The sequence below is a fragment of the Kogia breviceps genome, chromosome 1, assembly GCF_026419965.1.
Source record: "Kogia breviceps isolate mKogBre1 chromosome 1, mKogBre1 haplotype 1, whole genome shotgun sequence".
NCBI classification, from domain to species: domain Eukaryota; kingdom Metazoa; phylum Chordata; class Mammalia; order Artiodactyla; family Physeteridae; genus Kogia; species Kogia breviceps.
The window spans coordinates 2,170,737-2,194,768 of NC_081310.1; the positions used below are offsets into that span (position 1 = coordinate 2,170,737).

Below are 24,032 nucleotides of genomic sequence, written 5' to 3' on the forward strand. Positions count from 1 at the left end.
ATCACTCTCTTCCCTTCCCTTTTGGGGAAGATTTGAATCACTTTACTACCCTTCCAGGCCATACGTAAAGATCACTGTTTCCTCTCTGCGTTTAGGGGAGGATCACTTGCAACGAGTCAATTTATCCGCACACCCCTTCCTTTTTATCTTGCTTAGCTTAACATGCCGCAGTTTTGTTCTAAACTATTTAGAACTGTGACTACTTGACACCCTAGCAAAATACATTTCATGGTGTATTTTTTTAATGAACTACGAACCTTGATGGTTAAAAAGGCTGATGTAGTCTCACAAGCCTTTGTGCTGGAAATTTTTATGAAATCCTACAGTGCTAAAGCTCAAGCTTTCCAAGTTTGTACTCGTTGCCCTTAATAGTAATTAATGCTTCTATAAGATCAGAAGAGAGGGATACTGCCTGCTTTTTTTTTTTTTTTTAACATCAACACATGACAAAACAAACCAGAACATAGTCAAAATGGCAAGCTAACATATTCATAGACTGTTCTTATTAGCTGTTTGCAGGTCTAAGACACAGACATTCAAGATTAGGCTTTTCACGATTTGGTGGAGCTACTAGTGGGTGTGGCGGAGCGCTAGTCCTTAGTACAGATTCCGTGATCACGGGACAGAAGGTGCTGCGTCCTAGAAAGGAAGAGGGAAGGGGCTATGATCGGTGCAGCTGATGAACTCTTGAGCATGGATTCAGTTCAGCTTTACCACGGAGGAATTCCGTAAGCTCAAATCCCCCGCTGCGAAAGCCTAATGGGTAACACGGATCAGTTCCTAGATTTCTTCACAGCGGAGATCAGTTTCAATATACAAGAACCGTTCTGTCCATTTGCATCCTGGCGTGGTGTGGGGATCCACCTGTGAGTTCAATTCACTCCATTCCAACGTCTTTTCTACGGAATTCTTTGGGCTCGTGACGCCTTTGATTCACAGCCTGCAGTACAAATACCCTGATCCTTCATTCATTGGCTATTAAGTATTTGATTATTATGCTTCCTTAACTTCAATATCTTTAAACCAAGTGTTTAATTCGTGTTGCTTGGAGCCATTCAGAGGCTTTTTTGTTTGTTTTTTTGTTTGTTTTTTCCCCTTTCTTCCTGTTCTTCTTTTCCTCCACCGATCTCTTTGCGTTTTGGAAGCCGCACGCCTCGGGGCTGTAACTACGCTCGTTTTGCGTGCAACATCTCAATCAGCAGGTTGTTGTAGGGCACGTCCCCGTTCAGGTGCTTGTAGTAGAGGTACTCCTCGGCCTGCATGCTGATGGCCCGGATCTCAGGTAGTCGGAGTAGCAGCTGCCCGAATTTCTCTGTTTGCTGTGGGTAGTTGCACATCGTATAGTCCAGCAGGGCAGCGTTGACTTGCTCCTGGACACCTTCGACCAGCTGGAAGTTCTCCAGGTTTTTGACATCTGGATTTAAACAAAAAACAAAAAACCCACAATAATTCGACGATGTTTTCATTCCTGTTTACCCCAGCGGCGTTCAGTTAAAAGAGGTATTTTCCTCCCGACATAAAGCAGACTCGATACAATGCTCGAGGTTCAGTCTGCCCCAGCCACCAGGCTTCCTGGGAAAACGATCACAAAAGAGCTTCAGAAGAATGTCTTGTTGAAATTCTGCCTACACCTCCAGATCAATTAGACACCAATGGATTTTGAGCAAGGTCAATTCTTTTCATACCTCACAAAAGGAAAGGTTTAAGCATTCCTAAAGCAGAGAGATCATAATATATTACCAGCAAATGAGTCCCTCCAGGAAGACCTATCTTAACCCAGTATATGACACAATTCATAGGATTCTGTATTAATTTTTCGGACCCAAGGTGAAATCTGTGTCCAGGGTCTGATGTAGTTAATTCTAATAAAAAGTGACAGGGTTCTTGTTTCTGTTTGACATTTTCTAAATGATTCTGAAAGCCTCTGACTTGTCTAGCCTATGCTAATGAACCATCTGTACACTGCAGTGACTGCCAGAGTAATAGTCGCTGCTGGGAACTCTCTAAAATATATGTCTCGGTGACTAATGATCTTTATCAAATGAAAGCCTCGTCCTTTAGGCAGAGTTCAAGCCAGGATGGCCGGCACCCTTTAACCTGAATGTGGTTTCTAAAGTCTGATACTTCACTTTTTTTCCCCCTCTTTCTTCTTCCTTCCGGACATGAGTCGCTCACACAGAGGAGACGGAGGGGGCAATCCACCCGGCCTATAACTCCCGGAGATCCTCTGCCTCACAGGCCCTCTTAAATGCTGAATGAGAGGGAAACAGAGTCAAAAGACAGACCGACACACACACACACACACACACGGACGATGAGCAAGGGAAAACGGTTGTGGTGCAATTTCTCTTGTGGAGTTTATTTATGTTAACTGTACAAGCACTTTTACACGATGTGTATATAGAAGCCTCCGGAAGAAATGCATGGATATGCGTGTGCGTTTACAGACATCCACGCTAAGAAGGTAAACAGATGCATCCACCCCTCCCCCTGCTTTATTTTCTAATTGGAGAAAAATAAATAAGAACGATTCTCTAGAAAACCACATAATACTATGACTAAAAGGTTAAATGTGCTAAACTCAGTTAAGAGTTACCAAAATAACTCTTATCCAATATTTTTGGCTCTGTACGTGGGTAAGCTTAGCCTGTATGTATGTGCGGGTCCATTTTGGTATCTCTAAAGGCTGTTACAATAGGCTGCCTTACATTTGCCGTTGAAATGTGTCCAGGATGATTTCAGTGTTTACATTTTGAGCCGTAACTTTGCAGGAAACATGCTCGCCCCTTTCCGTCCCCAAATCTCTGCCCCAAATTAAAAACAGTGGGGAATTAGGACCGACATAGAGTGAGCATTCGGGGTCACATCTATGTCAAAGTACGATGGGGGAATCAGAAATATTTGATGATTTATTAATGAGATGTACAAACAGACAAATGCTACACTATGAGCTCACGCCTTCCTGGGGCGTTGAAACTGACATTTAAATTGTTACCCACTGGACGTTTGCACCCAGGTGGCACTTGACAGTTAATAAAGCAGTTTCCATCTGTCTCATCTAAAATGTCTTAAGAGTTATTTTAAGTTATTTGAAATAGTATATGTGGTTCAAAGTTACAAAATGTAAACAACTGGAGGTACCTTGCCTACGCTGTACCTGGGCAAACGACAGAAAAAGCTACACTCGCGTTAGCCTGCTTCTCTGCGGCGCTTACACTTTCAGAGGCTCACGCTCTGCCTACCGACGTCAGTCCTTCGTAAAGCTTCGCAGCAGAGAACGGGTGAGGCACAAACAGTTCCTCTGAAGTCTCACCGACTTCTTAGTCCTCCCTTCTCTTTACCCTCCACTCAACCTAAAGAAAACATTTAAGCCTAAACGTGAAACGTAAGGAAAAATTTAGTTTTCTCTTTTATTTACCAGTAAGAAGTTGGAAAAAAAAAAAAAAACCCAAACAAGCAACTTCCAGTGTTACAGTGATTTTTAACACAATCGTAGGAAAAAAAATCGAAATGGAGTACTGTTTTATGCTACAATGAAAGATATTCTCACAGCAAGAAAAGCTAGCAAGAGTCACAGAGGTTTATAGGGAGGAATTTGCAGGGAATGAAATGCAAGATAAACGAATAATAGTCTTTTCAGAAAGTTGTTTTTGAAACCTTCTTTCTTTGATAAATGTATCTTTTGAGAACGAGGTTTAACCTTCTGTGATAAATTATGGGACTCTGTTAAGAAAAAAAAACCAAAAACAGCCAACTGCTAACAAACATAAAACAAAGGATGGATCATAAGTTCTGGTTTATTCACTTACTATTGGTACATATAATCATTAAAATCTGCAGATCCGCATTCGCTGGGTGATTTCTGTGACTACTGTCCAAACTGCCACCTTTCTCCCCAGAGTTTAAAAACACATGCAATTTTCCTTCTGAAGGAAAATCCTGTGTTTTTAATGTGTTTATCATTAAACACACAAAAAGTTATGCTGCTAGTTGCCCCCAAAGTACTTACTAACTGAATGTCTATTTTGTTTTCTATGTCTGTACAGGCAATTTGTAATTTAGTGGCAATGATTCTGATATGTAAGCAACAAGGTCAAAAAAAGAAAGAAAGAGGGAATTCCCTGGTGGTGCAGTGGCTAAGACTCCGCCCTTTCACTGTAGGGGGTGTGGGTTCAATCCCTGGTCGGGGGCTAAGATCCTACAAGCCACCCACGCGGCACGGGCCCCCAAAAAAAGGAAGGAAAGAAAGAAAAAGATTTTGATTGAATTACTCTCATTCACCGACCAAGAAGTTCCTGGATCATTGCTCTCTTTCAGCTCCTGTCTCTCTCACTGCACCTTGCCCGCCTTTATTTTTTTTTATTTTTTTTTTGCGGTGCGCGGGCCTCTCACTGCTGTGGCCTCTCCCGTTGCGGAGCACAGGCTCCGGACGCGCAGGCGCAGCAGCCACGGCTCACGGGCTTAGCTGCTCCGCGGCATGTGGGATCTTCCCGGACCGGGGCACGAACCCGTGTCCCCTGCATCGGCAGGCGGACTCTCAACCACTGCGCCACCAGGGAAGCCCTGCCCGCCTTTATTAATCGTCCATTTCCCTATGTACAGTGCCAGCATCTTCGGGTGACATGTTACATATTATATGTTTTAGTCACGGCTTCCCCAGGGATTTCTCCAAGTACTGTTTGCTTTATATTAGTGGTATATTTGTCCAAGGTTGATTAGTTATAAAATGACCTATTACATTAGCTGTCGTGTTATCTCATAAGTCCATCTCCTTTCTTTTTCTAATTTGAGAGCAGCTTTCAAAAATTGATTTATACAACAGACCTCTCCCTGAAATATTTTAAAGGTAATAGTGTGTTCTGTTCAAAGAATCCTGTGGTGAATTCTTTTGTGAGTCCCTGGGTTCCCGAGTGTCTCTCATTTTCGGTCTGACAGGCAGGCCTTGGTTTTTCCACTATGGGGGAATGTAAATTGGTGCGGCCACTGTGGAAAACAGTATGGAGGTTTCTCAAAAAACTAAAACTAGAACTATATTGTATGGCCCAGAAATTCCACTCCTGGGTATATATCTGAAAAAAATGAAAACAATAATTCGAAAAGATACATACACCTCAATGTTCACAGCAGCGTTATTTACAATGGGCAAAATATGGAAGCAACCTAAGTGCCCATCAATAGACGAATGGATAAAGACAACGTGGTACATATATACAATGGAATATTACTCAGCCATAAAAAAGAATAAAATCCTGCCATTTGCAACAACGTGGATGGACGTGGAGGGTATCATGCTAAGTGAAACAAGTCAGGCAGAGAAAGACAAATACTGTAATGATATCACTTATATGTGGAATCTAAAAACTACAACAAACTAGTGAATATGAATATAACAAAAAAAGAAACAGACTCATAGATACAGAGAACAAACAAGTGGTGACCAGTGGGGAGAGGGAAGGATCGGGGCTGGAAATTACGAGGTACAAACTCCTATGTACAAAATAAATAAGCTACAAGGATATATCGTACAACACAAGGAATATAGCCAATATCTTATAATAACTATAAATGGAATATAACCTTTAAACATTGTGAATTAAAAAAAAAAGCCAATGGAGAAGTGCCAAAACACAGAGGCCACCACCTCTAGGAAGACTTGGAATTTTCCCTTTCATGTAGCTCACTTGTATGTACTTTTTAGCAAGAGTCCAGAAATTTCAGTGTGCTCCCATAATGCTCACAGAATTCCTTTTTATGCTACTCACTGCTCTTTCCTGAAAAATTAAACATGAAATACATTTAAAATCTTCACCATATCCTCTGGGATGCTCCTCTACCAGCCGAGCGAGCCCTCCTCTAATGAATGGGTGCTTCGCGTGCTTGGGGGGTCTTAGCTCATCCCTTCTCGGAGTCCGTGGCACAGGAAATTCGTGAATGAACTGATATTTCCCCCCAGCTCTTCTGTGGCGCTTCAACCCAAAGCCTCCCGCGTTTGGTACACGACGCTTTTCTTCGACGTTTATGTAAACTTCATCTTAATACAATGTAGAAACGCAAGTTAATGAGCCCTATCGTTATAAATTCTGAGTTGGAAACAGTATGTAAACAGACAGAGGCATCCAACCCTTTCTCCAGCGCCTTTAAATTTTGATGGCTGGCAAAATCATTGAGCTTCTCCTCTAAGTATCAATCTCTTATCATCTATTCTACTTTACTCACTCAGGGACTAATTACCAACTTTTTATGTGAGGCAGCATTAGGATAAGCTCACAGTGGGGTACTCAGATTTTTTTCCATCCTTAGTGGAAAGTAAACCCTTAGGTCTTCTTGAATATATTACAGCTGGCTTTTCGGTCATTACGTGGCGTTCAGGCTCTTTCTGAAGATGAAGATACTGATTTCTGTCTCCCTGGTACCTGCCATGTGGCATAGGCTGTAAATTCTCCCAGTCAGCACACTCTTTTCATAGACTGGTCCTTTGCTGAGCAAGGAGGCCGGGGGGCCGGGAGACTCAAATGGCCCAAGAATATAATTACCTTGGTTCACTTTCCACACGTGGGGAAAAAAATCTCATCCCGTCCTTTCAAAGATACAAAAGTGGGGAAAAGAGGTACCACTCTGCACCCGGAGAACTCTTCTTTCCCCTGTGGCTTTTGGAGGGGTGACACGTGTAAACTGGCTCACCATTTGTCCTCAGAAGACCCTTTCCTTTGTGAGGCCGGCAAGGGAGAAAGGAAATGAATTTTCTATAAGGAATTCATTTACAAATTATTTTTAAAGGGCTATATTGAAATAATTTGTATACATAATGGTGTAGGAACTTCTGGAGAGCAACATGCTAGTTCTTTTCATATGAACCAAGTTCACTTAATAGTGAGGGCTCTTTAGGGGCTGGAGTCTACTCTGCTTCCAGTAAAACGTAAACGCAAGATTTTAAATTCATTACTGGTAAGTCCTTTACATAAATGCGTGTGTGTATATGTGTGCACACGTGTATGATTATTAGCCAAGAGCCGTTTTTAGCGACCGGAACACACAGTTCAATGTCTTCATATACAAATTCCTAACAAGAAAATGCAACCCTCTGACGGGAACTTTGTGTAAAAATGTGGACATACAGCGTACGTATTATTTCTGTACGTAGAAAGAAGCCCTTCCAGCTGGTTGGGGCTTCGTAAGTTACCAAACATGCTACCATGCCTCACTTATTCTTTCATACCTTATGTACACACAATCCATGAATGCATTCATTCATTCGTTCATTCAAAGAGCCCTGTGCCAGGTGTTGAAGATAGAGGAATAAAAGACACAGTCTCTGTGTCCAGTGCTTCCGAGACAAGAAGTGGGTGCCCTTGACACACACAGGATGGGCACCTAACCCAGGGCCTGGGGGCAAGAAGGGTTCTTGGGGGAAGCGACACCTGAGAGGTTTTTTTGTTTTGTTTTGTTTTTTGCGGTACGCGGGCCTCTCACTGTTGTGGCCTCTCCCGTCGCGGAGCACAGGCTCCGGACGCGCTGGCTCAGCGGCCATGGCTCACGGGCCCAGCCGCTCCGCGGCACGTGGGATCCTCCCGGACCGGGGCTCGAACCCGTGTCCCCTGCATCGGCAGGCGGACTCCCAACCACCGCGCCCCCAGGGAAGCCCGACCTGAGAGGTTTTGGGAAATGGGTGAGCTGAGCACTGCAAGACCTTACGAAGGGGGGACGCGGTCAGCTCTCTGAGCCAGAAAGAGCCCGTGGGTGGCGAGGCTGTCTCGGGAATACGGGCGACAAGCGCGGTGGCCCTGGGGGTGCGGGTGGGCTTGAAGGGCGCCAGGATGGCTGACTCGGCAGAGCTTGCTGGCCCGGGTTAATCGCGAGCGACGCTCCTGGACGACGCCAGGCGGGCGGGCGGGGGGCCATCCCTCCAGCGGGGGGTGGGGGGGTGGGGGTGCAGCCGTGGTGAGTTTAAGCGGCCCGTGGGACGTTCCCTAGGGCTGTAGGGGAGACGGCTGGAGATACAGGTCTAGACGCAGCCGAGAGGCAGGCCTGGTGTCCAGACGTGGGAGCCGTCCGCGGACAGGTGATGGGTGAAACCCCCGGGGTCGGTGGGGTCGTGTGCACAGAGAGGAGAAGGGTTCAGTGCTGGGACTCCGGAGACGCGGCCAACTTGCCGAGGCTTCTTTCTTGAGAAGGCATTACGGGGGGTGTTACTGAGATTTAGACTCAGAGAGAGTAAACAGCTGTTCCACTATCTCTACGTTAAGGACACACCCAGAGACTGGGGCAGCGCTGACACGTAGCAAGCGCTTGTCAACGTGCATAGGGTTTTTTTGTTAACCTATCTCATTTAATACTGTTAAGAATCCTACAGGGAAGGTACTATGATTCTTATTTTCCAGGGGGAAGAAACAGGCTGAGAGGGGTTCAGTGAGTCACACACGTCCTGAGCCGGAATGCCTGTCTCCCTGGAAACCCCTGGGCTCCGCCCCACGAGATCACAGAGGTGGGACCTGAGCCCCAAAGGGCTCGGGACATCGCAGTCGCAGAGCTTCCCCCGCATGTCACAGCCCACAAGTTCCTGCCACCTGCGGGGCTTGCAGAAAGGGCAGTGCTGGTTGGTCCAATAGTTCAGTTTCTAAAGGCTCTCACGGCCCCTGAATGAAGCTTTCGGAGAATCTGGATGAGACAACATACACTCCTGACACTTACATTGACGTATTACACACCGTAATCGTCCTCATGCCACAGATCAAGGTTAAAAATAGTCGCAGCTGACACTGAGCAGGGTCCAACGTCACAGATGCCCTCCTGGGGGCCTCTTCTGGGCACGCCCGAGCCCAGCCCTTGCCACCGGGGCTGTGGAGGTGCCGGCACTGAGAAGTAAGCTTCTCCATGCTAACCTGCTTTATATTTAGAAAAGAGGGTTTCATCAATTTAAAAAGCCTGAAAGCCGCTCGATTTGTGACAGGAATGGTGGTCTAATCTAGTTTCAAGCAAGTCAGTCAGTCCCCTCTGAGCCAGTTTTTCCATCTGCAAAATGGGGAAATAATTCTTGGGATCGCTTAAAAGTAAAGTGATACCTTAAATATGAATAAACTTTGAAAAGTGGACAAGCATTGTATACTCACAGGGCCTTGTTTTTCTTATAATTTTACTGATAAAATTTGGAGATTTTGTTTTGCCTCCAATACACACCTGGAAGGTAACCTTTCTACACACCAATGGGATCGTCTTCCTGCCATAGAGTTTCACGGACAGAACAGAATCTCCGATGTTGCAGTTTTCCAAAATTAATGGAAGGTAGAGAGATCACTTGCAAGTTTATCCTATCCTCAATCACAAAGAATATTCAGGAAAAACATGGCCAAGGCTTAAGTTTCAGTTAAAGATATTCCACCATGTTTTCTTAATTTTGAAGCCCAGTTTCCCCAAACACATATGACACTCTGAACAAAAGGTTGCTAATGCAGTGCCTCACATGTTTGCTAAAAAGTACGGGCTCAGGAAATACCATTGCATAAAGAACGTCACCCGCGGTGGGCCTGCCCTTTTGTCAGCCTTGCGTTCATAATATGTCACCCCCAAGAGGCAGTGGTTTTTTTCCCAAAGGAGAAGAACACTCCTCACTAATCAAATGTGGTGATTTCTAGTCCAGATTCTGTCTCCAAGTGTGAGATCACAAGCATGTCACTCTTTGGGGCCTCAAGTTTCCCGGCCCGTGAAGGGCCAACGGCTGGCCTTGACGATCTCTTGTCACCCAGCTCTCAGAGTCTACAACTGCGTGATTACGAGCCCAAATTCTGGAAGGAAGGTGCTGGATGGGTGTCGTCCACAAACAAGTATCCCTCTGCACCCACTGCATCACCTGCGTTTTCACTCAACTGTCCGGACAGGACTTCAATTCTCCAAGTTGGTTTCTGGCCTGAATTACAAATTATTTCAAACTCTGTTTCGCATGCAGCCGTGATTTGACACGCCACGCCACAGGAAAATGGGACCTGAGTTCACGTATGTCCTAGCAGCGCCCCCCTTTACGAGGAAGGGTGTAGCTTTTGCATGGACTTGAGGACAAAGCTTGCAGAAGTTGCAAAGCTGCCTCCGGGTGCTGACACGGGTCAGGCACCCTTTCCGGAGTCTACAGATTATAGACTGGATACAAACGGTGTCACTTAAAAGCGTCGAACAGAACACTGTCCCGTGAGTTTACATACATGTCCTTCTCAGGATAAGACGCACACCCTTGCCCCAGTCTAACCCTGAGACCACACCTCCGCCGGGCTCCTCTCTGGCCACAGTGGTCCTCTGGCTTGTTTCTGCCTCGGCACCGCGCACTTGCTGCTGCTGCCTTCGGGGTGGTTCTTCCTGATCGTGCGGGGCTCTGTCCCTCACGTCACCCGAGCCTCTGCTCACACACCAGCCCCTCGGAGAAGCCCCTGCGGAGAACCAGTTCCAAAACATCGCCGCCTCACGATCGGATCGCTCTGGCTGCTGACTCCGCCTCAGTTTTCCTTAAAAATATACGCCACGTGCCACGTGTGCAAGACCTATGCGTGCCCCCGTGTTTGCTCACAGACACACAGTTCGCGGTAGCCAAAAGGCGGAGGCAACCCAAGTGCCCATTTCTGGGTAAAGAGATAAACAAAACGTGGTCTCTACATACAGTGGAATAGCGGGCAGCCTTGAGAAGGAGGGACATTCTCATTACGACGCGGACGACACAGATGAACCTTGAGGACGTGTCGCCAGGTGAAAGAGGCCGGTTACAAAAAGACAAATACTGTATGATTTCACTCATCTAAGGTACCCAGAGCAGTCAGGTTCATGGAGACGGAAGTAAAAGGGTGCCTGCCAGGGCCTGGGGGAAGCGGGAAATGGGGGTAGTTTAATGCGTACAGAGTTTCAGTTTTGCAAAACGGAAAGCGTCTGGGAGATTGGTTGCACGACAACAGAAATGGACTTAATGCCTCTGAACTGTACCCTTAAAAGCGGCAAAGGTGAGAAATTTTATGTTCTGTAGAGAACAGACTGGTGGTTGCCGAGGGGGAGGGGGTTGGGGGAGGGGTGGAGGGGGAGTTCGGGGTCAGCACATGTGAGCTATTATATACAGGACGGGTAAACGACAAGGTCCTACCGTACAGCACAGGGAACTATATAGTCAGTGTCCTGGGATAAACCGTAATGGAAAAGAGTACGAAAAAGAAATCACATATACGTATAACTGTGTCGCTTTGCTGTACAGCAGAAACTAACACAACATCGTAAATCGACTATACTTCAATTTTAAAAAAAAGACATTTTATGTTCTGTGTATTTTGCCACAATTAAACATTGAATAATGTACTGTACGTGTAGGTTATTAAACATAATGTAACAGACACCTGAGAATCCACGGCTTTGCAGAACCAGACACCCTCCAGGTTCCCTGTGTACCCCTTCCACGGACCAATTCCTGATGCTGTAGAGTGACCGCTATCCATTCTGTGTTTCCTCCTCCCTCACATCCCTAAACTGTACATTCTCATTGATGCCTGGCTGACTTTACAGGATACCGTTATTTGTCTAATCCTTATGCTTGCCTGTCATCCCACAAGAAGGAAAGCTGTGGGACTTCTCTGGTGGCGCAGTGCTGAAGAATCCACCTTGCAATGCAGGGGACACAGGTTCGATCCCTGGTCAGGGAACTAAGATCCCACATGCCGCGGGGTAACTAAGCCCACGTGCCACAACTACTGAGCACACGAGCCACAACTACTGAGCTCATGTGTCTCAGCTAGAGCCCGCATGCCACAACTACAGAGCCCACTTGCCCTGGAGCCTGCCCGCCACCACTAGAGAAGAGAAAACCCACACGCCGCAACTAGAGAGAAGCCCGTGCGCTGCAGCGAAGAGCCCACGTGCCTCAACAAAAATCCCGCGTGCTGCAACTAAAATCCGACGCAGCCAAAATAAACAGACGAACAAACAAACAAACAAATAAATAAAAACGCAGAAGGAAAGCTGTGAAGGCCAGGACTTGGTCTAATTTGCAGCTGAGCCCCAGCATCTAGGCCAGTGCACAGCACAGAGAAAACCCTCACTAAATATGTGAGGGATGAATGAAAGAATACATTTCTTGGTTAAATACTGCTTGGCCCTAAACCCCAATCTTTCTTTCCTCCTCCTTCTTTTTTCTGGGGGCCTCTGACATGCTGTTATGCTTCCATATCAAATTCACGGCAGACTTTGTTTCGTGCAGAACTGTTTCATAATCGTAAACAAAAAGCACCAGCTCCAGTCTGTGTTGTGCTTTCTAGGGACATGTTTCAGTGGGGATTCTGGCTGGGTGCTTTGCCTGCAGCGCCAGGGCAGCCAGCGTTTCTCGCCTCCTTTGCACCTTCTGCGTGAAGAACATTTATCTCCTCTGCTGCCCCCTCCCCCCTCCCCCGCGCACTCAAGGCCCCGGGCTATGGCTTTATTCTGTCCTGTAGATCCAACCGCTTCCTGGACAGCCTGCCTGAAAGGCTAGCGGGCATCACAGACCTGGGTGTGTGACACCACACGCTCCATTCCCTGGTTTCTGGGAGCCCCACCCGGCTCCTGATTTTCCTGCACCGATTTTCAGACCAATGTCCCCCAGCCTTGGCACAGACCTCCGGGCCTCCAGGAAGCCTCCCCCAAGCCCATCTCCGTTTGCCCACGACAGGGGCCGCTGGATGTCACCTGGTTACCTGTCAACTGCGAGGACCCCAACCTTGGTAATGGCCCCCCCCTCCCGAGGCCTAGCACGGTGCCTGGACAAAGTCGAACCCCCTTCACGCTTGTTACACGAGAGAATACATTTTCACATTAATTTACATATCCATCTTCGCCTTGTCTGTGTCTGGAAGGCCTTCCTGAACCTACAGTCCCTGTGTCCTGCCTCTCCTCCTAGACGGCATCCTCGTGGAAGCCCAAATGCCCACTACAGATCCCAGGAAACTTGCTACTTCGAATGAAGCTCCCACGGATATGAACCATATGCAGAGTTACTCCCTAAGGAGGGACTAAACACCTCACACGAGCCCAAGTCGCAGCTACTAGACCCTCAGGCAGTTTCCTCACTTGGTTAAACTCATAACCAATTTCAGCTATAAGAGTAGAACACATTTCCTATCATTCCTCTCTAAACAGTGAGGAATTTTTGCCTCAAAATAATTTCACAATTTGCTACAAAATTGAAGAAACTGAGTTCAGTGTGTAGGAGAAGGAAGGCCATCTGGTTTGTTTGATGTTATGAAGTGGTGCGTAATCTGAAGATGTTGAGAAAAGTCTCTCTGGGGTCTGTGTGCTACGTCAGGGACCAACCTCTGACATACGACATTCATTATTTTCCTTCTCTGAAAACAAATTTGCAATTTGTTTTCCAGAATTCTGAGGGATACAGATGAGGAAGGAAGGCTATATACTACAGGGGTTTTAAGATCAAGAATTGAAACAGATTGTAAGTTTTATCAACCTCTACATGCCACACGATACTGAAAGCCACATAAAAATGCATGGAGAATGAAAGGGGAGAAAAAAAAAAAAAAAACAGGTCTCTGGCTGGGAATCGATAGAATATTTTGAACCAGGAAACAGAATTTAAAGGGGCACAGGATGAGGCAATTTCCTGGTTTCCCCCCGAAATTTCCAATAAAGCTGTCTGTCAAACAGACATAATATGAAGGGCAAATATATACAACATTTTGATAAAATAGGTAGCATTTCAAGTTGCAGCTGCCCTGGCCGGCCGGCCTTGGGAGACTGGGTCCTTATCTTGTTATAAAGACCATCTGTCCCCTCCGAATAGGAAATATCCACATGCATAAAAAGCTGTCCTTCTTCAGAGAAAAGCTCCTCACCCCACTCTCGTGGTCACGTTCTAAAACAGTTTGCGAATCATACGTTTGCATTTTTGATTTGCACTCAGGGAAGTCTGCAGTTTGGTCCACGCTTTCTTATTCTCTTCGAATAAGGTATGGGCTTCGGTTTGTTCACAGGCAAGTCAAGCCTATGAATAAACCAACGTTATCATATGAAAGAGAATTAAACAGGCAGATCCAAGTGGGGATATATTAAGCCAAACTTAAGCTGCAGTTGTTGAATTTAGCCTGGGCTCCGTGTCTGGTTTGCCTCAGGATAAATTCAGCTTTCCAGCTAATCGAATGAGGAAAACTGCCTCAGGTATGATAAAATTTACAAGAGAGGCTGTCCAACCGTTCTTGTTAAGAATATTAGCTTAAAGGCATTCTTATGTCTTTGGAATGAACACCGTATTTGCATTTAATTATTTGATGTCAAACTTTTACGAACTTGGATCCCATATTAGCTGAGCCAGTTAAAATATTATTTTGTGGCAGAGTGGGTGACAAAAAGCCCAACTCAGTCCGACGTACTCAGCTTTGGTTAGTGTTGTACAACTTTCCTACGGACTCTGGGAGAGATTATTTCTAAGAGAAAAAAGAAAGGGGAACATTTGCGAATATAAATGTACATTTAGTAAACAAGGTACTGTATTCGCAATACACAGTTGACTTCAAACATTTTTCCACCTTAGAGCCATAGTCCGCAAGACAGAAGATGTAATCTTCTAGATATTTCTACCCATACAATCAACAGTCCTTCGTAATTCAGCATTTGAAAGAAATCCTTTTCTTTAAAGGTCTCTTGTTAGTCCACAGGCAGCAGCCCCAGTTGCATTGCCAGGGGCAGCTTGTTCTACACACAAGGCTGGTTCCAGCCTGTTTTCTCTGTCCTCCAGGCCTGGGGGGTGGCGAGGGATGGAAAGGGCCAGAGATGAGAAGGGCCAAGGGTCCCGGGAAGCGGGGGGTGGGGGGTGGGGGGTGGTGGTGGTGGTGGGGGGGTGGTGGTGGGGTGGAGGGAGAAGTTTCCTTCCAACTAAAGAGCTGGTGGAAATGTCAAAAAAAAAAAAGGCATTCGCCAATCTCCCCCAAATAACCAGTTTATTCTGTATCACTTGTAATTACTCAGACCTCAGGGCCTGTAGCTGATGGGGCAGGAACCTCAAGGAATCTTCTCTGGTACCAAGGCCACCAGACGGTAGGACAGTCTGGTGCCATAAAGACACAGATGTGTCCCCACCATCCAGCGGTGCTTCCGACCCGATTCCCTGGGTGATAGGGCCCCAGGGGTATCACTGCTGTGACTTGGCTTCCACGCTTCCCACCCAGTGGCAGCTGTGATTGGATGTGAAAGAATCAGACACCCCGTGGACCTGTTCTCACGCCATTCATTTCAACAGCAACCAAGACGCCAATGTAACACACCCATCATTTGAAAGAGTAAGTCTTGGTTATTTTGAAAGAAGGAAACACATTACAGTTAAGTCGATACAAGAATGTGCAACAAGGTAAGGAATTCTGCCTCCCAAATGGCAAGAAATAGAGACTATGGGAAACTCCAGCACTGTCTGTGGCCGGTGCACGAATTAACACTCAGCTCCCTGAGCGCTATTCAAGTCGGGTTTTATATTTGATCAGAAGTTTAAAGGATGCCTTTCTGAATCACACTGTGAATATCTAACTCCGGAGAAATAAACTCTATCTGAAACCAGCAGCAGAATCAGAAATTCAAGGAATTAGAAGTACTAGTTATGTGTCATCTATTTTAAAATCCATTTTTAAACTGTTAAAGGCCTTTTGTAAGGTATTTAATGAAATATAGGCTTAGTGTGTCTTACGATTTCTGAGAATGAAACATGTGTTTAGTTCTTTGAACTTCTGTCAAAGCCTTTTCATCTATTTTATCTCCCCTCCCCCAACACTCCCGGCGGGCCGGGCACCAGTCTTCTGAGAAAGACACACCATGGATTAATGATAGGATTCGGTGCAAAAGCTGGCAGAATCGGGGAGTTTTAAATGCTGCTTCTGATGACCCCAATCCTCTTTTAATTGTACCCCACTGTGATAACTCCATTATTTTGGAGAAAGCATTGGGGTGAGATCACTAAAATTGCATTTCTTTAATTACATGTGAATTCAGCTTTCTGTTGCCAAGTTGAATTCGTGAGGTTTCTTGTACTTTGCATGTTCTGTTTCCACTTGTACTAAAAAGTAACATCACAATCAGGAAAATGCTTGCAACTTTAGGCCCATATGAGAACTGTTATTTGTATATGTCTCTTCTAAACATCCAAGGTTTGTTCCTTTGGTTTTTTTTTTTCAGTTTGTAGCTAAAATAAAACTACTTTTTAAGAGCTAGATACACTTGTTACTTATCATTACATAATCTTCCTCAGCTTATTAAAATTCCGCTCAATAAGATCAGAGGTTGAATGAAGGGGGAAAAAAAAAAAAATCATTCGGCCGAACCAAGACTTACTTTGAATCATTTGACTGTAAAAAGAAAACAGAGGTCTTTGGGGAGAGAACCAAGGGGAAGGGAAACTGATTACCTCACAAGATCATTAAAGCCAAATACTTATCAATTTTTTGGACATAAGTTAATAATTCATCCAACTGCTTAGGGATATGTATTTGTACGTGAAAGACAGAAAATCCATCACCAATTTGTTTTGTATTTGTTTAACGATGTGGCAGAGAAAGTAACAGGAAAGACGAGACTGAGAACTTTTAAGAGCTTGAAACATTTTGCAAAGGAAGCTCTCCACACCCCACCTGCCCGCCTTGATGGGACCGTGGGATTTGCGAAGACAGTGACAGCACTGATATACCTTATATTTGATCGTATTTGTTCTGGAAAATACTGTGCTCAGTTCTAAGCCTGCAGAGCAAGGGAACGATGGATAGGTGGTGGCCATACCTTTCCACACCCAGGTATCATGAATTTAAGCGTTGGTAGAGGTTGGCACTCTTGGGGCTGTGTTATAGCCAACTCTTGACTATTTAAGGGGAATTACTGATCCTTGCGTTTCCACCGCTGGGAAAAGGTGATTTTAAATCTGTGAACCTCTCACTGGCCAGCTGACCTTGGAACGAGGAAAAGGCTCCAAGCCTCAGTTTCCTCATGTTTTATTTTATTTATTTTAAAATTTATCGGGTTTTTTTGGCTGTGTTGGGCCTTCGTTGCTGTGCCCGGGCTTTCTCTGGTTGCGGCGAGCGGGGGCTACTCTTCACTGCGGTGCGCGGGCTTCTCGTCGCGGTGGCTTCTCTGGTTGCGGAGCACGGGCTCTAGGCGCGTGGGCTTCAGTACTTGTGGCATGCGGGCTCAGTAGTTGTGGCTCGTGGGCTCTAGCGCGCAGGCTCAGTGGTTGTGGCGCACGGGCTTAGTTGCTCCGCGGCATGTGGGATCTTCCTGGCCCAGGGCTCGAACCCGTGTCCTCTGCATTGGCAGGTGGACTCTTAACCACTGAGCCACCAGGGAAGCCCTCCTCCTCTTTTAAATGTATTTTAACAGTCATTCCCACGAGGCAGGACAGTGCCCAGGCCGTAGAGTACCTTTAGTCATTTCATCCAGGGATGACTTCCTTGCCGAGAAGTATCTCCAGAGCCGAGGAGGCTCTTTCTGACCCGAGGCATCCCCCAGAGCGGCTCCGGCGGGGGTCAGGGTCAGTGGGGGAGATGCTGAGCTGTGCGACCTTCTCCCTGTACCAATTGCCACAGTCAGGGCCGCTCCCGTGGCCCCGAGGAGCCCTGGGTGGCGCCTGCTGTGTCTCACGGGCATTTCCTTAAGTGTTCAGGACATGAGAGAAAACACCAGATACTCTTCCCCTGTGCCTCGTGGGGGCCCAGTGGCTGGACCCACATCAGGTTCAAGGGCAGCTCCACACCGCTCAGCGCCTCCGAGGTACAGTTGGTATTCATAACCGCTCTCCTCTTGTGAAGCAGAGGATTGAAATAGCTGTTTAAGGTTTGATTTTTGGATAATCTGCCAATTATCTGTTGTCCTTCAGCCTTCATTAACAGAGAAAATCGGGGATAAGTTTTAAAATTCCAGAGTGACATTAGATCACAAACAGCAATCTGGGAGCTGATCTGACAGTGACCAAAGGCAACAGCGACTCCAGAACCGCTGAGGCTCTTCCAAGAGTGAACCGCGCCCTGGTTATTCCTCGGTTGTGAAGAAATAAGGAAGCTTCCATTTCCTAAATTTTAAAGAAACACGTCTTCAAAGCGTTAAACACGTCTCAAAACAGAAGGGGTAAAAAAAAGATTCTTGAGATGCTTGTCTTTCTCCCAGTCTATTGTGTAATAGTGAAAAAAGCCAAACCTTTTTCTGAGCTTAATTTTAAACTCTATGAATATGACATTTGTGGATGGAGATGTCTCTTTTCAGAAAGGTGTACAACTTAGATCGCATGAGGTGACCAGACCAACTGTTTCTCTTCCCTATCGCAAAGCAAATAAATCCCTCATCATCTAATCAAGAACAGTTCTTATTTCTCTGATTCAGACAAAAGTCACGGTGGAAAGGAAATCAGCTGGATGTATGGAAATACATAGTGTCCTGTAACAGCCGTCTGACCACTTTCAGCTTGTAAGGTAGGGACCTTGTCCATTTATGGTGAATGGCCTATTAACTCATAATGTCAGCAAGAAACACTTCCGAGGTCTCTATCTATGCTCCCATTATCTCACTTAAGGCTAAGTGAGACAGCCCAGTAGGTGGACGTTATTGTTGTTTTTATTATTCCACTTTGGTGCTGGTTCGCGGCAGATTGAACTGGGAACTGGATTAGAATCCAGGTCCATTGGCTTTGCAAGTTTTGCCCTCTGTGCCTTTAATCACGTCCTGCATTTTGTTACTGGGAGACGAGGGCTTTGGTGGGAGTGGAGGTGAGGGAGAAAAGTTCCTTCCACCCTCCCGAAGCACGGTTGACTGTTGGCCCCAAAGTTGCAGCATTGATATTCCTAATGCCCTGTCTACAAAGGGGGTCCCCCGGAGAGGCTGGAAGTGCAGAACTGATGCGCCAGTGACATGAAATCTTTCTAAACTTCTGAAAGAGCTTTCCAGGCGCTCAGGCAGATGCCAGAAGAGTGCAGATGGGAGACTGGAGTCAACAGAAACCAGGCACCGGCGAAAGAACAAGGCAGCTTCCTGAGCACAGGTGCATCTCTGTCTCCGGTAAGACGCTTCCTAAACGTTTGGTTGGGGTTCCCATAATCCCTTTATGGTCAGGGTGTGCACTTCCGAGTGGCGGGTTGCTGTGGGACCACCAGGAGAGGGTTCCCTCTGTCTCTCGAGTGTCACTCATTGTCCTGTGGACACACACGGGGCCTGTGGCCACCGCGATCAGCTGAACGCATGAAAGGTCAGCAGGTGTCTCCCCTGTGGCTGGACGAGAGGCGGCGAAGAGAAGTGCGTGGCCTCTGCCCTAGGACAAGCCCGTACCTTCCCAAATGTGTCAAGTGCGAGGACGGCCAGCGGCGAGGGGCGAGTCTAGCTCAGGAAATCACACCATCTGTGGGGCTGCCCCTAGCACACTCCTGCACAAGCACTCCTGACATGCTCACGTGCTCGGCTGCCGGACGCTGAGACAGATGGCAAGGGTCCTACGCTGAGGAGCTAGACGAAGCAGGGCAGGTGGGGACCCCTGTGACGGGGAGACCTCGTGATGGGGTGAAAGTGGAAAGAATACTTGTGACACATATAAAAACGTCCACATTATTTTTCTTAACTAATCTGCATAAAGAATGCACCAATTTAAGAATTCAACTGGATCACAGGATAATATTTATGCCAAGGCAATTCCAGAGTACTTTTTCTGATACATGAACTTCCTTTATTCTCTTCTTGATTAGGAAGAAAATTCAAATCGTATATGATTAGGGAATGAAATAAGTATAATCGTTCCTTTGCTTTTGTGTATATTTGGTTTTCTACTACTGACCGATTCTCCCTCCCTCCTTTCTTTCTTCCTTCCTTCCTCTCTTTCTTTCCTTCTCTTTCCCTCCTCTCTCTTCCTTCTTCCTCCCTGCCTTCCCTCCTTTTCCTTTCCCTCCTCTCTCTTCCTCACCTTGTTTATTTTCTCATACATGATCACCTCATTTTCACTGCATTCTCAATTCCTGCTTAAAACGTATTCTCTTTCACTGCACCTATTTTTAAAAAACATCCAACACCCACTGCACGTGCGGATGTCAGACCAGCAACCTCCCTGGCGGGGAGCCAGCTGAGTTGATGGCAAATTTGCTGTCATTCTGGATTTCCCCATTAATTTGACCCTACGGGGCTGAGGAAGCTGGGCTGGGAAGCCCCTCCCAGACGCAATATCCTGCTGCTGCGGGGTTTCCTGCCGGGGCCTATGCCTTCTGTCTGCAGCCGCCAGCAGCTCAGGGGCAGCCCCGGCAGGTCTGGCGTTAGGGTTCACTCAGTGTGTCACGGAAAGGGTTCTTTTTAACTCCGCGAAACAAAGTACGTGGAGAGACTGCATGTTGGCCACCAGGCAACAGAATTATTGAAAAAGAGCACGGGTGTGACATGGAGAGAAGTGTTAGCTGAGTTCACAGGGATTTTGTAATGATGCCTGGCTGAAAACCATCCGACTGATATTCCATGTGACTTAGGTCTCCAATTACAGTCAGGACAACCACCTCGAAAGCGGGTTAAAAAAACTACTGCACATACCGAACGCGCAGAACATCAACCAGGAAAATAGCAGAAGAAATAAATGAGAGCAAGAATATAATTAGAGGGCTTCCCTGGTGGCGCAGCGGTGGAGCGTCCGCCTGCCGATGCAGGGGACGCGGGTTCGTGCCCCGGTTCGGGAAGATCCCACGTGCCGCGGAGCGGCTGGGCCCGTGAGCCATGGCCGCTGCGCCTGCGCGTCCGGAGCCTGCGCTCCGCAACGGGAGAGGCCGCGACAGTGAGAGGCCCGCGTACCGGAAAAAAAAAAAAAAAAAAAAAAAAGCAAAAAAAAGAATATAATTAGAGATCGGCCATGTATGAATTATCTGTACAGGTTTAATTGTTGGGGACATTGGCAAATAAAAAGGGTAGCTAAGTTCGTGGATGTCACCAGCCACCTGACTCGCCAGGGAAAGGAGCATGTGTCTCTGAGGCCACCGTGCAGAAGGGGAGAGGCTGTGCGTTCTGTTGTCAGAATTTCAAAGGGAAATTTAAAACATTCTCACACAAAATCTGTTAGCATATAAACACAAAAGGAAAAAAAAAAAACCCAGAAGTTGGGAATAATATGAAAGAAAATGGAATATTTGAAAACTTCATCATTGAAATATTTCTCCCTCCCTTCCCCGCCCCCCACTCCCAAACAAACCAACCCCGAGAAGTCAAACCTCTTGTTCAGATTCATCTTTAAATGCTCCTTTGGGGAGGTTGATCTCCCGCTCAAGGCTTTTTGCTTGTTTGTTTGTTGTTTGTTTAATGTTGAGTGACATTTCCAAAAACTATTTCTGTTGTTCTTTAAGACTCTTATACAAATGCAAACATTATCCAGGTGCAAGTTTCTACCTTCTCGATAAATATATTATCTCTAAAGATAATTTTTATAATGGGGGTTTGGAGTTGGAGCAGAGTAGTGAAATATGAAACACCTTTACATGGTAAGTCCTCCACATACAAACGAGTTCTGTTCTGAGAGCACGTTCGTAAGTCCAATTTGTTTGTAAGTCAGCTTAGGTACCCAACTAGCACAACTGGCCACATACTGCTGCTTTTAAGCTTGCTTCTGGACATCCTAGGCTTGAAATAAAGATACTGCACTACCGCACTCTCTACAGTCCTGCACAGTAAAGTGTACAAAACCACAACCACTTGTAGAGGATGCATGCATGTGACCACGTGCACCAGACACGTGACCTAACTTACGTGACTGGACGTGGGGACACACGTTCGCGTCTTTGAAAGTTTGCAACTTGAAGGTTCATATGCAGGGGACTTACCATATAGATCGTTACTATCAGAAAGTAATGAATGTGCGTGTGTGAGAGAGAGCGTTTCATTGCACATATATTTTGAGTTTGGGAATTTAGTAGGACTTACGATTGTACACAGCTCGGATTCGAGACTTGTTAGGAACTGCTTTGCAGATCTCCTCTTTCTTTTGCCCAAATTGATGCTGAAATGCTAGAGAAGATCTGAGGCTTTGCCTGCCTCCCAGGCGTGGACTTGGTAGCCAAGATGCTCTCGAGGCAAATAAAGGTACTCGTTGCGCTAAAACCCCAAGTCACTGCCCGGCGTGTGCTCTGTAAGAGGATTCGACTCATCCACTGTCTGTGGCGCCTCCTGAGCTGACCGGACTCTGGCGATATCACTTTACAGGGACACGGTCTGCACCGTCCTCGGCCAGGTGGACGTGTGACTTTTTTTGTACCTTTCACCCCAGCAGCGGTCACTTCCTGCTCAGAGAGTCAGGAGGGGACACAGTAACCTGGAAAGTCCTCCTGCTGCCCAGAGGACCTGAAGGGGACAGTTGCAAAACAGAACCCACAGGAGAAGCATCTCTACGTCCATCTGGGCAAGAGCCTGCTTTTGTTGTGAAAGATGCTTAAGCTCTCGGTGCCTTCCGAGTGGCTTTCCCAGGCTCTCTCTACTCTTCTGTTTCAAATACAGCAGCATTTCTAAAATTCCCTACCACCGGTGTGCCAAATCCCACCGTTTTCCGTTCAGCCCGGAAGAAACGGGTCACGTGGGCGCACCTTCCGCGGCCGGTACGCGGGGTCTCACCAGGTACGCTACTGCTGCCGCGGCTCTTCGCTTGATGTACACGGTAAAGAAAGCTCGCTATTGATTTTTCTGTAGCTGCTTGTAACTATTATAGTTGATACATCAATAGAAAAGGAAAGCACAATGTTTCATGGGAGGCAGAAAATCAGAGAATACATGATGCCCTGACGGTAAATCACGGCCTAATCTTAGGAATTGATAGATTGTTCCTGCTAACTCGAAACCCACGGCTCTCCTGAAAAAGACTGTCCTATAATCGCCCAATACGTTCTAACAGACTGACTGCACGCGGAGGTGCTAAAGGACCCCAGACCATGTTTCATCTTCTCAAGGGGCCCTTCTTCCTCTGCAGGGCGAGTGAGTGTGTGTGTGGGGGTCACTTCAGCTGGGTGGTGTGCCCTCGGGAGGACCATTTTCCTTTTCCCCCTCCTCTTTCTAGAGCTGAAATGTCATATCATTTGGGACACCACGAAACGCACCAACATTTGCATTATAGGGGTCCCAGAAGGAGAAGAGAGAGAGAAAGGGTCCGATAAAATATTTGAAGGGATTATAGTTGAAAACTTCCCTAACTTGGGAAAGGAAACAGTCGCTCAAGTCCAGGAAGCGCAGAGAGTCCCATACAGCATAAACCCAAGAAGGAACACGCGGAGACACATACTAATCAAACAAACAAAAATTAAAGACAACGAGAAAATATTAAAAGCAACAAGGGAAAAGCAACAAATAACGTACAAGGGAATCCCCATAAGGGTGACGGCTGCTTTTTCAGCAGAAACTCTCTCTCTCTAAAGCCAGAAGGGAGTGTGGCACGGTATATTTTAAGTGAGGAAAGGGAAAAACCTACAACCAAGATTACTCTACCTGACAAGGATCTCATCCAGATTCCACAGAGAAATCAAAAGCTTTACAGACAAGCAAAAGCTAAGAGAATTCAGCACCACCAAACCAGCTTTACAACAAATGCTAAAGGAACTTCTCTAGGCAGAAAAGAGCTGAAACGTCAGAGACCCCAGGAAAGCTCGGAGGGTAGGTCATTTCTGAGGACAGCAAACAACAGAGAGAAAATCACGAAGTACCACTTACTCTTAACACCCAACAGTGTGAGAGAGCTGGGCACTGGTAATAAGAGTATTTTAGTTATTGGGTCAGAAAAGGTACCTAGGCTGAAAGGACCTAAACTGTGGCAGTTTCTGCCCTCAAAAAGAGGTACACGGGACTTGCCTGGTGGCGCAGTGGCTAAGAGTCCGCCTGCCAATGCAGGAGACACGGGTTCGAGCCCCGGTCCGGGAAGATCCCGCGTGCCACGGAACAACTGAGCCCGTGCGTCACAACTACTGAGCCCACGTGCCACAACTACGGAAGCCTGCATGCCACAACTATTGAAGCCCGCACACCTAGAGGCCATGCTCCACAGTAAGAGAGGCCACTGCAAAAAGTCCGCGCACCGC

The 24,032-nt window shown here is 46.5% G+C and overlaps 1 protein-coding gene across 2 annotated transcripts in view; it reads right to left on the minus strand.

The window, feature by feature from the left end:
- Window positions 1-432: 432 nt before the first annotated feature.
- Window positions 433-24,032, minus strand: part of NR5A2 (nuclear receptor subfamily 5 group A member 2) — a 116,870-nt gene continuing 93,270 nt past the window's right edge. For both annotated transcript variants that reach the window (XM_059040292.2, XM_067020703.1), the window contains exon 7: window positions 433-1,414. In XM_059040292.2, coding sequence (XP_058896275.1) covers window positions 1,167-1,414 — 248 coding nt within the window. In that variant the 3' untranslated portion in view covers window positions 433-1,166. The remainder of the gene's footprint in view (window positions 1,415-24,032) is intronic.